The 15,565-nt window shown below is 40.9% G+C and overlaps 1 protein-coding gene across 1 annotated transcript; it reads right to left on the reverse strand.

Moving 5' to 3' along the window:
* Positions 1-319: 319 nt before the first annotated feature.
* LOC4327279 (protein translocase subunit SECA1, chloroplastic) lies at positions 320-13,198 on the reverse strand. The gene is made up of 19 exons (XM_015766324.3): positions 12,684-13,198; positions 11,100-11,379; positions 10,583-10,686; positions 10,244-10,423; positions 9,408-9,626; positions 8,694-8,807; positions 7,981-8,094; positions 7,690-7,857; positions 6,757-6,932; positions 6,058-6,124; positions 5,753-5,899; positions 3,994-4,089; positions 3,836-3,904; positions 3,464-3,565; positions 2,226-2,477; positions 2,051-2,118; positions 1,800-1,917; positions 1,130-1,369; positions 320-713 (listed from the first exon to the last, which is right to left on the reverse strand). Exons 1-19 carry the CDS (start codon positions 13,104-13,106, stop codon positions 603-605), a joined length of 3,048 nt encoding a protein of 1,015 aa, XP_015621810.1. The 5' UTR covers positions 13,107-13,198; the 3' UTR covers positions 320-602.
* Positions 13,199-15,565: the final 2,367 nt, after the last annotated feature.

Below are 15,565 nucleotides of genomic sequence, written 5' to 3' on the forward strand. Positions count from 1 at the left end.
ATTGCTTATGTGAACTCAAGTCGTACCATCCGGTTTAGTTTATTTGAATAAAAGTAACATCAGTTTAGTTTATTTGAAATAAAAAAGTAAAATATTCCCTATCACTGCTTTCAAGTTTCAAGTAGAGGAAAAGGTTTTTGTAGATGAGGAGTTCCAACAGCACATCTGAGTTTATTCGAATAGAAGTAAAATGCTTTGTATCAGTTCAACAAGTATAGGAGACTTTTGCAGATGGAGGTATCAGTTCAACGACACAACAAATGTACAACTCTACAAAAATATGGTGCATTCAGACAAATAGTTGTAAAAAACTGCGGAATGAGGTAAAAGAAATATTTAGTTGGCAAAGTTATCTTTTTACAATTGTAAGACTGGTGTCGCCTACTATGAACAATATGCCAGGGCATGGGCGTAGCTGATTGGTCGACATGTCAAAGAAACATTTACATTAAGAAACTGTATTCCAGCATCAAGGCACTGAATTATCTCATTACTTGTACTGCTCTCTACTCTGACAAACATCCCTATAGGCTTAATTATAGGGCTGGGGACGACGACCACCAACATGGAGATATATAACGACAAAATTTTAGTGACCACACTCAAGATGCAGCTTGGGCAGCACCAAGTTTGTTAGCACCCTTGTCGACTTTCTTCTTTGTCCCCTTCTTTTCAGATTTCTCCTCTTCTTGGTTCTTCATCACTGGCTTGAACTGTCAGAAATATTAACGACAAGTCGGTAAAATCGTCAGATATGTGGGTTGCACAGAATGAGTATAGGAAGACCAAGAACAAACGTGTGAGATTTAAGTGATATTTATGCAAAGAAATAAATGGATCAGAACCAAGAGAAGGACACCGCATGCACATATCACAGTGCAAGAGACCACTAGCTGTAACGTGATCTTGTGATTCAAAACTGTTCAAACACTGCTACTAAGTGACTAGCTATGTTTTCATGATATAAGGCGGTGCACAAAGAGAAATCTGTTTCCTGATATATATATAAAAAAAAGAGTTATCTGGGATGTAACCACAGCACTCTTCTGATTCTCTGTAATGTGCATGCTTTATTCTCTAGAGAAACACTGAAAGGACCGGGCAAGTTTGAGTCAGAGGACAGACTAACCTGATAAACAGAGTAAATTACATTCCGTCGAATTTGAGCCATCATATCCAAGAAAAGATTATATCCCTCCAGTTTATATTCAATAAGAGGATCTCGTTGGGCGTAACCCCTCAAACCAACAGCCTGTTGCACAAACTTCAATGCCTGCAAGTGTTCCTTCCAGAGCCTATCAATGTTGCTTAGAATAAGGAACCTCTCAGCTTCTTTCATCAAGCCTGGAGCTTGTTTCTCCACAATCTCCTGCCATATGGAAAAAAGGAAGTTCAGTGTTATGGCAAAGAAGGATTGCATCTTTTAGTTCCTATACAGTAGCTCATTTAACTTGTTATTTTCATTTCCATTTGAATTGAAGTGCCACTGATCTTTGAATTTTCATAGGTGTATTAAAGTGTTTACAGTGGAGAACTATTGCTTGTATTCTGGTGAAATTAGTTCTTTTTTCCTCTTTTCATAATAAGTTATTTTACCTGAATTTGATAGGGTAGTTTGAATTATATTTCCTGAATTTAGTAGGGCAGTTTAAATGGTGTGAACTAAAATTTAATGTTGAAACTTTAATTCTCTGTCAATAATGGTATGCATTACTGTTAAGGCTTAAACTTTACGTGATCTTATATTAATTCAAGCAAAGCATTTCTATTCATGAATCCACAGGAAAAAAACAACTAACAGCTTTTTGGTAGTATGCTTCACGTCCTCGGGTACGAAGGTACTCTTGCAAATCCTCATAGCTTGACGATTTGCCCTCCAACAATTCTGGTGTCAAATCATCTAATAGATAGCAATACCTAGCAAAAAAGGTAATCAGAATGTTACAAAGGATCTACATATGTATAAGCATATGCATAAATACAGCCGATAGATCCCATGAAATATTTTTCCGGCCAAATACATATGTATAAACATTATCTGAAAACTCACTGTTGAAGTTTAGCTATCAGTTTGCTAAGATCCCAATCTTCTCTCGGGGTATCAGGGCCAATGTTTGCCTACCGATAAGAGAAAAGGCTTAGAACAATGAGGCTTATCATTAATGTATTTAGGAACAGCTACCAAACTACATATATAAAAATTGTAGCTGGTAAGTGTAACTAACCTCTAAAATGTCATCAATTGTTAATTCAGCATATTCCACAATAAGTGATTCAAGACTATCAGACGCAAGAGCGCGTCTTCTTTCTGCATATACTCGATCTCTTTGGCTATTCAATACCTCATCATACTCAAATAATTGCTTCCTGATATCGAAGAAATAGTTCTCAACTTTCCGTTGAGCTTCATCTAGAGCCCTTGTCAGCATCTTCGACTCAATAGGAAGATCTTCGACTCTGAAGGCTTGCATCAAACCCTACGTACATCACGAATGGCAATGTTATCAGACAATTGAATTTATACTGTTCTATTTATTGGCTCTCATTAAATGTTTGAACTAATGCAAGTAGTACTGAATCATGCAGTGGTTTTCTACTGTACCAGACACATTCTTGATACTACTGGTTAGAACAGGTATTGATTAAAAATTAGATTAGGGTGCTGAATAATTGCGCCAGGTGTTTTGGGTAAGAAGTACTCCATCCAATTTATTGAAAGAAGCAATATGTCAGGACCTGAAATTGGATGTCTAAACTCTGTAGACAAGTTCAGAATAATTAGGGTTCGCATGAGGGACAGTTAGGAGCGAAGCCAGCGCCCAGCATTTCATCAAGTCTGCTTAAATGACTAGGATGTGATACAGTGGATCCAAGAACTAGGATGCAATGTTGTGGTCACTGTATATGCCATGCTTGCTGTCCTTTGTGTTTTGATGTGTGATTAAACTGTTTGTCCCAGTTAATGCTGATGTAATCAAGCTTAAAATCAGGACATATAACCACTCTAGCAAGTATAAATATGATGCCCTAAGATATGTTTCGTCCAGGAGTATGAATAGCATATTGTAGAACCCTAGATTTGTTCTTCTGGCTACCACAAAAGGTGTTCAATTCTACTCCATTTCAGAGAGATCCATCTCGGTCTTGAGAGAGATAAGAAATTACAAACCACATATGGATCAACTACTATTTACTGATACTGAAACGTTTCATGGCACCCAATCCAAATGGCTGTGAGGTAGCTGTACTTTCATTAGGATGCGTTGGATTTAGCAGTGGATGGATTGTAGATTCTGATGTTCCACTTTCATGAATGAGGAATATAGTCATCTAAGAGTAGAAAATTCAAATACTGAGATAGGTTACTTTGGATGCAATGATGTACATTTGCAGCCCTACAATATTGATATTGTTGCAATGTCATCCAGAGAGAGGAAATGGAAATAGGGAAGATAACACAAACCTGTATCCTGTCACCTCCAAAAATTCGGAATATATTATCCTCAAGACTAAGAAAGAACCGAGAGCTCCCAGGATCCCCTTGCCTGCCACTTCGACCACGGAGCTATACCAGATAATGCAAACAAATCAAATGGGATGATCCATGGGGAAGTGTCATAAGCAAAACACTATCAAAAAGTTAGTAGTTGTTCTGGAGTTCAAAGAAATCAATATTACTAATGAAGTGCACCATCTCTAAATGTAGGGAACTGTGGGATTTATCAGCATTTTCAAAGTTTGACCATGATCATATGCAAAATACGGAAAGAGCTTGTGTCAAAGGCAGAATCTTGCAATTTGCTTGCAAACAATGATAGCTCAATCAGTATATTACCTGATTATCAATTCTGCGAGATTCATGACGTTCTGTTCCTACTACATGAAGTCCACCTGCTGAAATGACCTGAACAAATGACAACAATACCATGATTTCTGTGCACTTCAATAACAATGAATGAATATGTAAATATCCTCCTCATTGTGCATTATAACCTGCTTCTTTTCCTCCTCTGTGTAAACCTTATATTCATCCATTATCTTCATGAATGCACTTCTCAGATTTGCAATTACTTCATCACGAGTTGGTCCCTGAGATACAAAGAAACACAGTTAAACTTCCTGCATCCATTTTTTTGTGTGTCTTTAGGTTGCTGTGGTGGGAGAACCATGGGGCTAGGATGTATGGTAGGTACCTATACTATTAACTGGGTCAAACTGCTGTCTTTGCACCCAAAATACTAACCCAGTCTACTCAAACTTACTCCACCAAACTCAATCCCACAAGGTGCAGTGCACTGGTAGCCCAATGCCTTCAGCCATTAGAGCAATACAGCATTCCAGGCATGCGCAAGCTCCTGACTCAGAAATGTCTCTCTACTATATCTCATGCCTAGGGTTGCTCCCCTGCTCGGCAGTTCTCAGGAATCATGATTTACGCACGCACGCCATGTACCGTCCTCAAGAAGCGTAATGCCACTGGAGTCTGGAGGAGAGCAGGCTGCTTACTACCAACAGGGCCCTGACCAACAATAATGCATGCGTCGAGCCACTGTTCTTGGGTGGATAGGCAACCTATTATACCTATGTGAAATGTGAATTAAGGCTGTACTCTTGAATGATTGACTGATTGTTTGGTTACAGTTTTTCGGCAGAAACTTTTTTTTCTCTATGTCATACTGACAGTTAATTTTGATACAATGACCTTCCTGGCTTCCAGGAACAAAGCAAAAATTCACCGGTGTTCATTGCCATGCGTGTAGCATCTATCCAAGCCATTGGTGTGCTTTTTTTTTATGTGTGCACCTTGTTATATAAAGTTGTTATCTTATTCAGAGGGTTTTTCTTCTCTTTTGCAATCATACTGGATATTTCAGTTAGTTTTTACGTGGCTTCACTGTAATGTTTGGACCTGTACTTACAGTTAGTCAATCCCTTGTTCGCAATTACAGCAACCTTTGGAAGTATATCTCCAAATTCCACTATTAGTATAGATCTTCCCTATTTTATGGTGTGGTGCAGACAGTTTGTTATTATTCTGCTTTGAGCCAACACCCTCAGGACTTCCTTATTCTTGGTGAAAGTCATTACTCCAACAGTTCCCAATGTTCAGTTAAGAAAACTTCCATGAAATCCTAATACACCCAGGAGGAAGCAGAGTGAGTAGGAGATCAGCAAGAGCCCTTAATACAGATATTAATACTATCAAGAGTGTTCATTCCCTTGGAACGAAATCAACAGTGTTCATTCCCTTGGAACCAAATCAGCTTTGTTTCAGAAACAACACTGCCGCTGGCAAATGTTAGAGGGTCACAGTGCATGGTGTGCCACATACATGCATAAATATTGCCTGACACTGACAATATAGCTTGTGTAAAATCAATGTTAAAATAAGTTGCTGAAACTTTGCAGTGTTGAAAAAAACTGGCCACTCCAAAATCCAAAATAGAAGTGTTAAATATTCACATATATTTTTACAGCTATGTTGAATACATTTATCCTAAAATCTTAAAATAATCTCAGCTTGAACTCCCACTAGGTCGTTGGAATAATTATCTGGTTGAGCCACTGAAAATCTATGAAAATCATGCCAAACCAGCTATCTTTCAGTATTCTGGTAAAAATTAAAATGGTATTTAATGAGGCATGACCAAGTTTACCGTAGCAAGCAACCCTGTCATTTGATCATTTCAACTATGATAAAGTGACCAACAGTTCAAATGGAGATCCAAGACATTTTACTTCAAAGCCATACCTTCTCACATGAGTAGGAGAGCCGCTCTTCAGCTTCTAGCTCGGTCAATGATTTTTCTCCCCAGGCTTTGACAGCCACTTCAACAGACTCTTTAACATATGATAGTGCGTCTTTTGAAAGTTCACATGGGAACAAACTTTCATTTGTCTGAGAAAGGGGGCAGATGCAATAAGTAAAAGCACCATCAATTTATCGCAACTAAAATCATAACCCAACTATCTGAAGAATAAAGCTCAGAATCGTGATATTCAATTCGCATTAATTCACATAAAAGGTGATAATTAGAGATATAGTTCATTATGTACCTTCCATGTCTTCTTAGGTGAGGCCTGCTTTTTAGATATAATGACACCATCCAATGGATCAACAACTCTGAAACATGATGCCAGAATCAGAAGTAAATATAAGCAGTGATGCGAACATGTTGAGAACAGTACAGTTCAATTCCAGTTCTGTACTAGAGAACAATGGTCACATTAGGTGTATTGACAGAATCAAATGAATGAAATCAAAAGAACCATAATGTCAACATGCCATTTCTAGGAAAGTTCGTCAAAATAGGAGGTAGGTCCATTGCAGCTTCCAACTCATTCAAGCGGGTGAAATCAATCTGAAGGTTGTGTTAACACTAATAAAATCAGAAGAGTTGCAATCCTTTAAGGTTCACTGGGTATGGGTACGTTGGCAGGTGAGCAGGTCACACTAAGTCACTGTAAAACACCACAAAAGATCTTACCAGTAGTCGCAGCATGGTTTCTCTGGTGGTTACATATATGTTGAAATCTTGTTATACCGCCTCTAGTAATATACCACTTACGTTTAATTTATAAGCTGAAATCCAGTTAATTCATGTCATTCTAGTTATATTTATTTTTTGGTGGAACTAGTGCAAGCAACAGGCATGCAAGTAAATAAAGAACTGAATCAATACTTGTTTTTGTTAGAAAACAGTCAGGAGCAGCATATCTGGTGTCATTTGAAATTCTGACAATAAAATTAAATACCTTGGCATAAGCATCTCACGCAGCTTCAACCTTGCCATGAATTCTGCATTTCCTCCAAGAATAATATCAGTACCACGTCCCGCCATATTGGTGGCAATTGTCACTGCACCAAGGCGTCCACTCTGAGCTACAATTTCTGCCTCCCTCTCTACATTCTCTGGTTTAGCATTGAGGACCTACAGTACAAATTCAAAGTAAAACTTGAGACGATTTTCGATGTGTTAGGAAATGAAATCATGAGCTTGTGGCTTCCAAAGTTTGAAGCACATAATCAGAAGGCTAGCATAAATGCTTCTCAGATAGTTCCTTTTTCTATTGCAGTTAAGCTGTAGTCTTGAGATGGTATAGGGTAGCTGGGGTAGAGAGGGAATAAGACGGCAGCAGCAGAAGAGGCTTCCACAAAGAAACAAGGAACATGCAAATGCATAGAATATAGAGAGTGAGGGGTTAACTGATTTCTATTCCTGTGCCGTGTACCACAATCGATACTGGGTTGCCTTGATCCTCGGCCCCTTAGCACAACGCCCATGACAGCATGTGTACTGTACTACTGTTCACAGAACAGTATCGCAGCCCATAGCATGTCATTCATCACCTTCCTACTAATATTCATCTACTCCAGCTGCGACTCAAGCACTAATTTATCTTGGGCAAAAACTTGGGTGGGTGCTAAATAACCTACAGATGGAATGCAAGTAGCAAAAGTTTGCTCTGAAACATCAACCAAGCTACACATTAATGCACAAAACTCTTTTTTGTGGTGTATGGGGTATGAGAATGCAAAGATCAGTATTCTTGTTATAGCATTGCACTAAATGGAAAGTAGCTGAATATTTACTGTTTTTAAGACAAGAGGCCAAAGGGCCAGCTTTTAATTGAAAGCCAACAGAGATGAATATTTACTGTTAATGAAGCTAACAGGAACAGGCATACCTCATGAGGAATCCCTGCTTCATGCAATTGTTCTGATAAGGTTTCACTTTGTTCAACACTAGTTGTACCAACAAGCACAGGGCGACCAACTTTGTTCATTCTTGATATCTCCACGACAGCAGCACGCCATTTTCCATTTGTTGCTCTAAAAACAACATCCGATTCATCCTACATAGGAAGAAATGAAATCATCTTTTGTCAGAGAAAGGGGTTGGGGAAGTTGAATCGGAAGGACATCTCTTTCACAACTATTTAGAATTAAAACACGCAGAGTAGAAAGAAGGCAGGCACCTTTCGTATCATTGGCTTGTTTGTTGGAACAACGGTAACTTTTAGTTTGTATATGCTTTCGAACTCTTGGCTTTCCGTAGCAGCAGTTCCAGTCATGCCACATAGTTTCGGAAACTGCCACAGAATGAATCAGTTCCCTTAGAAAACAACAAACAGAAAATATTGAAAATAAAGGGGAGATTTACCATTAAGAAACAAAATGCTAAACAATGGTTAGTACTCCCTTCGCTCCAAAAAGACATGATGTCTAGCACTCAAAATTTGTCCCAGAAGAGTTAAGTACCCTCAGTCCACAAATCAAGCAGTTTTATCCCTTCAATACCCATTAATGAGGGGCACTATAATCTTTTCCCCTCACTACTACACTTTCTTGGAATGGCTAGAAATCAAGTCTTTTCGGGACAGATGGAGGAGCTATTTCAGTTCACCTTGTATCTCAACTATATCAAAGAACTTAACTGTGGTGGTGGTTGAGTCTGCCATCCCACCACAACCCCTAGAGTTGGCATGATCTTTTAAGGGTGGATAATTAGATCATTTGTTCAAGTATGGCATGGCAATCTGTGGATTGTTGTTCATTTGCACATTATGTATGTTCTTCCACAAGTATTCTGCTAGTAACAATGGGTATGATCAATGGATGCTTGCCATTTTACATATCATACAATCATGTGTGAGTAGCTTTCCAGCATTGGAAAAAAATTGTCACTTGCCTGTAGAAAGAAGTTCTGATAACTTATTGACGCAAGGGTAATTGTTTCATTTTGTATAGGTACACCTTCTTTAGCTTCAATTGCTTGGTGAAGACCATCACTCCATCTTCTGCCCTGCCAAAAGGTAACATCTGAAAAGTGAAAACTAAACTAAGATAGATATTGAACAAAAAGATAACCATGACTGCAGAAATAATGAAGAATGATGCAAACAAAAAATTTAGCATCAAATACTCACGAATTTGGAGGAAGATAACTAGGCTGGTACTTAGATCGAATTTAAACTAAATTCTGATCCAACTCCCAAACACAACCAAGCTTTTAAAATAGAATGTTTTGCACAAATGGTGTGGACCCACACGCACAACCATGTAGATCAACCAGTACGTTAATGATTTAGACCACATATGCCACTATTAAATAGCATACTCGAACTACAACTTTAACAACATTAAAGGACAGAATATGGAGTAAAATTATCCAATAGCTACAGATTAGTCTAATCCCTCACTGAACTTGTATTTTGAAACCACAAATTCCATGACAATGAGTTCATCACATAATGGAGGGAGTAATTTTCTATGTCAAATAGTTGTTGAGAATTAGAAGTAGAGCATGCATGTACTAGTCGGGAGGCAACAGAACTAATTAATTTTTCAGCTTTGTGGATGAGTTAATGTTTCACAATTTTGATAACAATGATGCAACACTTACTGGCATTACTCGACCTGTGAACTCATCCACAATAAGCACTTCCTTGCTACGGACAATGTAATTCACATCTCTAAGGAAGAGTTCCTTAGCTTTGATTGCATTCAGAACATATGAAGCCCATTGTTCACGAGGATCGTATAGATCATTTATGTCCAGTATTTCTTCAGCGTCCGCATAGCCTTCTTCTGTAAGTAAAACATTTCTCTGCTTTTCATCAACCTGAAGGAAATCATTTATAAGATCACAATTAGCATTATAGCTAATAAAGCAGACAAAATTATGAATAAGCACAATGTGCCTAGGAGTAATCATACTGTATGAGCAATATAATATCACGATACAAGCATCTATACTCTGTACTACTTTAAATAATGTTAGTGGTGGTGTCTGAGTCCGCCTTCAACACCACAAACTGACATGTGGGGCGACAAGCATAAGGTCCCCACAATATGTGAATGGCCCTAGAATTGCTGATTCTAGAAATTGTAAGGGGTTACATACAAAACATTCAAATTCGCCTTCCACCCATAGATGAATTATAAGCGTCAATCTCGTATTAACCGACCGTATGGCTTATGGAAATAGACGAAGAGGATAAAAAAGAGGTGATCTAGCAGCATATTTCAGTATGGTTGTCTTTGGAGATAAAATTATATGCCTAATCAACTAACTATGCTATAAACATGTAATTTTTGCTTTGCTTTTTATCTCTTATAATATCCATTGCATCGCACGGGCCTTTGTCAGTATAGAAAATATGCTATATGACATAATCTAAAATGATGTTACATGATCAAAAGATGATTACACAGGAACAAAAATAGTTCATTGCTCACAGTGTAATGAATATCTCTTTCAAAAACTTCAGCTATTTTTGCTGCTTTGTAATACCGATCACTTGGCTTTTCAGCAAGGCCTGATATTATAAGAGGTGTTCTTGCTTCATCAATGAGAATGGAATCAACTTCATCTATCACACAATAGTTAAAGTTCCTCAGGACAAGCTCATCAACAGTCTGCAAAAAAAATGAAGAATCAGTTAGCAGAATCTGTGAATCTGTTATCACTGCACTCCTTCACCTATGGACAGGGAGAGGGAAATGTGATTATGACACTTCAAAGACGAATGTGCCCAATCAGGCATTAACAAATAACTATCAAAGGAAACAGCATACCATTGCAAGGTTATCTCTTAGATAATCGAAACCAAGCTCACTGTTTGTAACATAAGTAATATCACACAAGTAATTCTCCCTCCTTTGCTCAGGTGTCATGTTTTCTGTCAAAATAAAGAGTAAAGGTTCAACAAACCATCACAAGAAAGCAGAGAATAGCCAATAATGAAACCAATGAAACACAAAATCTAAAGAGAGGTCGCAAGTCAGCCCTGTGAAGCTATAGTTTAGTAGTGCCTGATACAAGCTAATTCGCTTTGACAGTAGGCCAAGTTAAACGTCCTTATTAGTTGTCAAGCTTCTGTGGATGAAAAATCAGGTCCCCTGGGCTTCCATAATTCAATTTATTCAAAATATATGTCAGTACTAATATCTTCCAGGAAAATTCCGTACACTAGTACTCAGGCAGGGCAGTATACTTAATCATATTTGAAGTTTTGAGCCGGACATTGAACAAAATTTTTAATTAGGAGATGGCAAAAAAAACAACAATGAACAAAACGATTTGATGACATACGTTGAATTAGGCCAACCTGCAGTCCTAGAAATCGGGGAACCTGACCAACCCATTCGCAATCACGTCTTGCAAGATAATCATTTACAGTTACAACATGCACCCCTTTTCCACTCAAAGCATTTAAGTAAGCTGGTAAAATGGCCACAAGGGTCTTCCCTTCTCCTGTTTTCATTTCTGCAATCTCCCCCTTGTGCAGAACCATTCCACCAATCAACTGTACATCAAAGGGACGAAGGCCCAAAACTCTCTTGGAAGCTTCCCTCACAACTGCAAATGCTTCCTGCAATAGCCAGCAAAGCAATAAAAAACAAACTTAAGGTTGACTAATCTAAATATGTAACAGATTTAGCTTTTCTACAGTATTAAAAAATCGGAATAAGTACATTTCACACCACTGAACTTTGAAACATAAGTCCATTTAACGTCCTGCCTTGAAAAGGTAGTTATTTAACACCCTAAACTTCCAGAAAGGGTCAATTTACACATTCAGTAAGTTTTAGAGGGTAGTTTTGCTGACAAGCATCAAAACTCAAGGTGATTGTTATTGCCATTTGGGTTGCCACATCATTGTTACTTTTTCTATGGAAAGCCACCTCAAGGATGTCGTTTTTCCTTTCTTAATGCAATATGAATTTTTTTTTTCATGCACAAATTTCAAATATTTTAAGTTTAGGTCATCTTTTTATGTTCAACTTGATGTACTACGCCCTAGTCCGAGTCATTGCATAATCTGATGGCAGAGAATAAATGTGAACATAACATTTTGTACAAATATATGTTTGTCACTCAAAAGAAAATCAATAGAAATGAACATTGAACATGAATCACATTTCATCTTACAGCAGCAACAACTTAGCTGCTGTTAGTTGGCATATCAGCATTTGCATAAAACATGCAAATTGTTCAAGTGATATTGCTTAGTATTGTCCTTAGACTGAGTTCGTTTCTTAGAGTTCCCAACTCTCTCGTTTTCTGCGTGCACGTTTTTCAAACTGCTAAACGGTGTGTTTTTTGCAAAACAAATTCTATAAAAAATTGTTTTAAAAAATCAAATTAATCCATTTTTTAAGTTTTTTTAACTAATACTTAATTAGTTATGCGCTAATGAACTGCTCAGTTTTCCGTGGCGGGGGAGAAGGTTCCCAACCGGCACAAACAAACACAGCCTTGAAGTCTTAAACAACATATGATTTTTTTATTAATTGAACACTTGTTTTTTTTCTTTGTAGAAATCACTGGCCTCATTCTATGTCCATAGGTTTTATCTGTCTCCTCGTCTCCTGCTTCTTATCCTTCTCCAAGAAGAGTTGCAAAAGGAGCGCTGTATTACTCATACTATACACATTTAGTTACTGATCATCTAGATTCTAGGCGTTGAACTTCACGGCCACCTTTGTTCCTATTGTTACTGGATGTTCAGAGATCATCTACTCCCAAGTCCCAACTAGTTTGTCTGGAGCCACAACAGCTAGCATTGCAGCATGCTGGTATTTCTAGAACCACAAAATCTACAGTTAACATTGACTGAAATCTCGAAACCGCAGCTGGAAATGTAGCGGGGGAGAGATCGTGCCGTGTACTCACGGGCAGGAGGGAATCGAGGGACTCCCCGGCGCGCGCGCGCTCCTGCAGCTTGGCGGTGCGGGCGCGGAGGTCGGCGTCGGAGAGCGCGGAGACCTCGGGCTCCATGGAGTTGACACGCGCCACGGTGTCGGCGTACCTCTTCCTCGCGGCGTCCCCGTCGTCGCCGCCGGCCCCGCCGAACATGCCGCCCAGCAGGCCCCCCAGCCCGGCGCGCGCGGCGACGCGGTCCCCACCACCCCGCCGCCGCGGGGCCCGGAGGCTCCGTCGCCCGTGCTGGGGGCGGCCGCCGCAGGCGCCACCGAGAGGACGCGGGGAAGGGAGAGAAGACGAAGAAGAAGAAGAGGAGGAGGAAGAGGAAGAAGATGGGTGGGCGAAGCGCAGGGCGGTGGCGCAGGTCGCGGCGGCGGGAGGCGCCATGGCCATCGCCGCGGCGGAGTAGCTCGGTGCTTCGTGTGGCCTAGTGGAGCGAGGCGCGCATGGCCGCAGGCAGAGGAGGAAGAGCAATGGCTACGGGTGGTCAGAGCGAGGTGGAGGTGGGGGAAGGAGAAGGATAAGGAGATCGGCCCATCTGAGCTGGGGTGGGCCTGCGCATTTGTGGTGGGTCGGACCAGGGCCGGGCTCCTTTATATGACTAACCTGAGATTGGGCCGATCCAGGCTGGCCGTAGGACCCTCCGGTTCTCTTTCAAGAAGGAATAAGTCCATTTGACGTCCCTCTTTTTTTCTGTCGAGTTTAAATTGCAATACCGAAAATTTTGAAACCCCCAACTTGTAAAACCGGGTTAAGTTAGGTCCCGTAGCAGTATGGATAGCTGGTTTTACTACCGTGACATCCAAGTCATCATGAAGAAAATAAAATAACTTTGTGAGGCCCCATGTAAGTGGCCACCTCACCTTCTTCCTCTACTTCCCCTCATCTCCTCCACGCCAGGGGGGTGACATGATTATGAGAGACGTCAGCAATGGCTTGACGAGGACCCACTCATCATCCCTGGTCTGCATCCCGTTCCCATTCACCTCGTTCTGACACACGATGCTAAGGGTGCATTCGGGAGGATCGGTTAGGCCATCCTCTCTGGCATGTAAAACTAGGCACGCATGATTAATGAAGTATTGGTAAAAAAAAGTTTCTAAAAATAAATTAGTATGATTTTTTAAAGTAATTTTTTCATAATATTTTTTGAAAAAAAAAACACCGTTTAACAATTTGAGTAGCGTGCACGCTGAAAATGAGGGCGGTGAAGTTATTGACGTAAGAATACAGCCTAAGCCAGTTGGTGTCCTGATGCATGGCCAGTGTACCCGGTCATCTTCTCGTTGGAATCATGTGCCTTGTACTCGCCCATCCAAAACAGGTACCGCGGACTTGCTCTGTGCCTCGTGGTGCTTCGCCACCGCAAACCCTTCCAGGATCATCCGCTGCACCACCCCTTCCAGAATCGAGATTCACGATGCGCTTCGTTGTGCTGAATTGACAAAATCTTGAATGAGTGGGGATTGAGGATGCGGCGTGAGGGATTGGTTGCTTACAAGAAGCTGTCGAGCAAACACGAGGTCGACAAAGGCGCGGACATTTTTGGGCTTGAGGCCATCAATGACGGTGAAGCTCTCGTAGGCGTCCAGGTTCGGAAGGCCCGCTGAGGTAGCCGTTGAAGGGCTTCTCGAGGCAATAATAGCTGCGGTGCTTGGTGTCAAGAGGGACGACATTGTCGAACATGCTGGCACGTACTCCTCGTGCAGCCAGCCGCTCGCATGCATGCTACTGCTATGGCTGTGACGCCCAGCATGGAGGAAATGAGAAGAGGAGAGAAGGAAAGTAAAGGAAGAAGATGAGGTGGCCACTTGTATATTTTAAAAAGTTTCTTCTTGATGACTGGATGTCACATCAGCAAAACCAGCTATCCATATTGATATCGGACCAAATTTAACCCACTTTTGCAAGTTTAGGGGTCAAAGATTTCCAATATTACCATTTAGGGATATGATTTCAATACGACGGAAAGATGAGGGATGTCAAGTGGGCTTAAAAATTGGACGGCCTAGCAATGGTACTAGGCCACAGAATTTGGGCTGGGTTGGGTTTAGGGCTTTAGGCTTGGGCCAGGCCACCCAATCATTTTGCGTGTAAGATCAAATAAATCGAATTTTTTTTATTTATAATTTTTTTTATTAAAAGTTTTACAAAAATAATTTTCCATTTTGAAAATTGACGGAAGTAGTCGCCTACCGCCCTCTGGGAGGGCGATTTTTAAAAATCGCCCTCTCAGAGGGCGGCGAAAATGACGTGGCAGACGGCCGTTCGCTCTCGGGCGACGGCCGTCAACGAAATTTGCAGGCGGCCCCCTTGCCGCCCTCCGCTAGGGCGATTTTATACTGTGCGGGGGGCCGCCTGCAAATTGGCGGCGAGGGGGGGCATGGAATTTTGCAGGCGGCCCCCTTGCCGCCCTCAGCTAGGGCGATTTTGTACTGTGGGGGGGCCGCCTGCAAATGGGCGGCGAGGGGGGCATGGAATTTTGCAGGCGGCCCCCTTGCCGCCCTCCGCTAGGGCGATTTTGTACTGTGGGGGGGGCCGCCTGCAAATGGGCGGCGAGGGGGCATGGAATTTTGCAGGCGGCCCCCTTGCCGCCCTGGGGGAGGGCGATTTTTGCCTCTCCCCCTATAAAGCCCAGTCCCTCCTCTGTGAAATTTCATTATATTCACTAAAAATCCAAAAAAAACAAAAGAGAGAGAGGGGAGGGCAGCAGAAGGGGAGCGGCGAAGCCCTGCTGGTTCGCTCAATTCATCACAGGTATGCTCCCATACATCTTTTGTGCATTTGTACTAATATGTTATGTTTGAGTATATATGTTGCGTTTTAGTTTTAGTTCCATATATTTTAGCACA

Source organism: Oryza sativa, chromosome 1 (assembly GCF_034140825.1).
Source record: "Oryza sativa Japonica Group chromosome 1, ASM3414082v1".
In the NCBI taxonomy this organism is placed as follows: domain Eukaryota; kingdom Viridiplantae; phylum Streptophyta; class Magnoliopsida; order Poales; family Poaceae; genus Oryza; species Oryza sativa.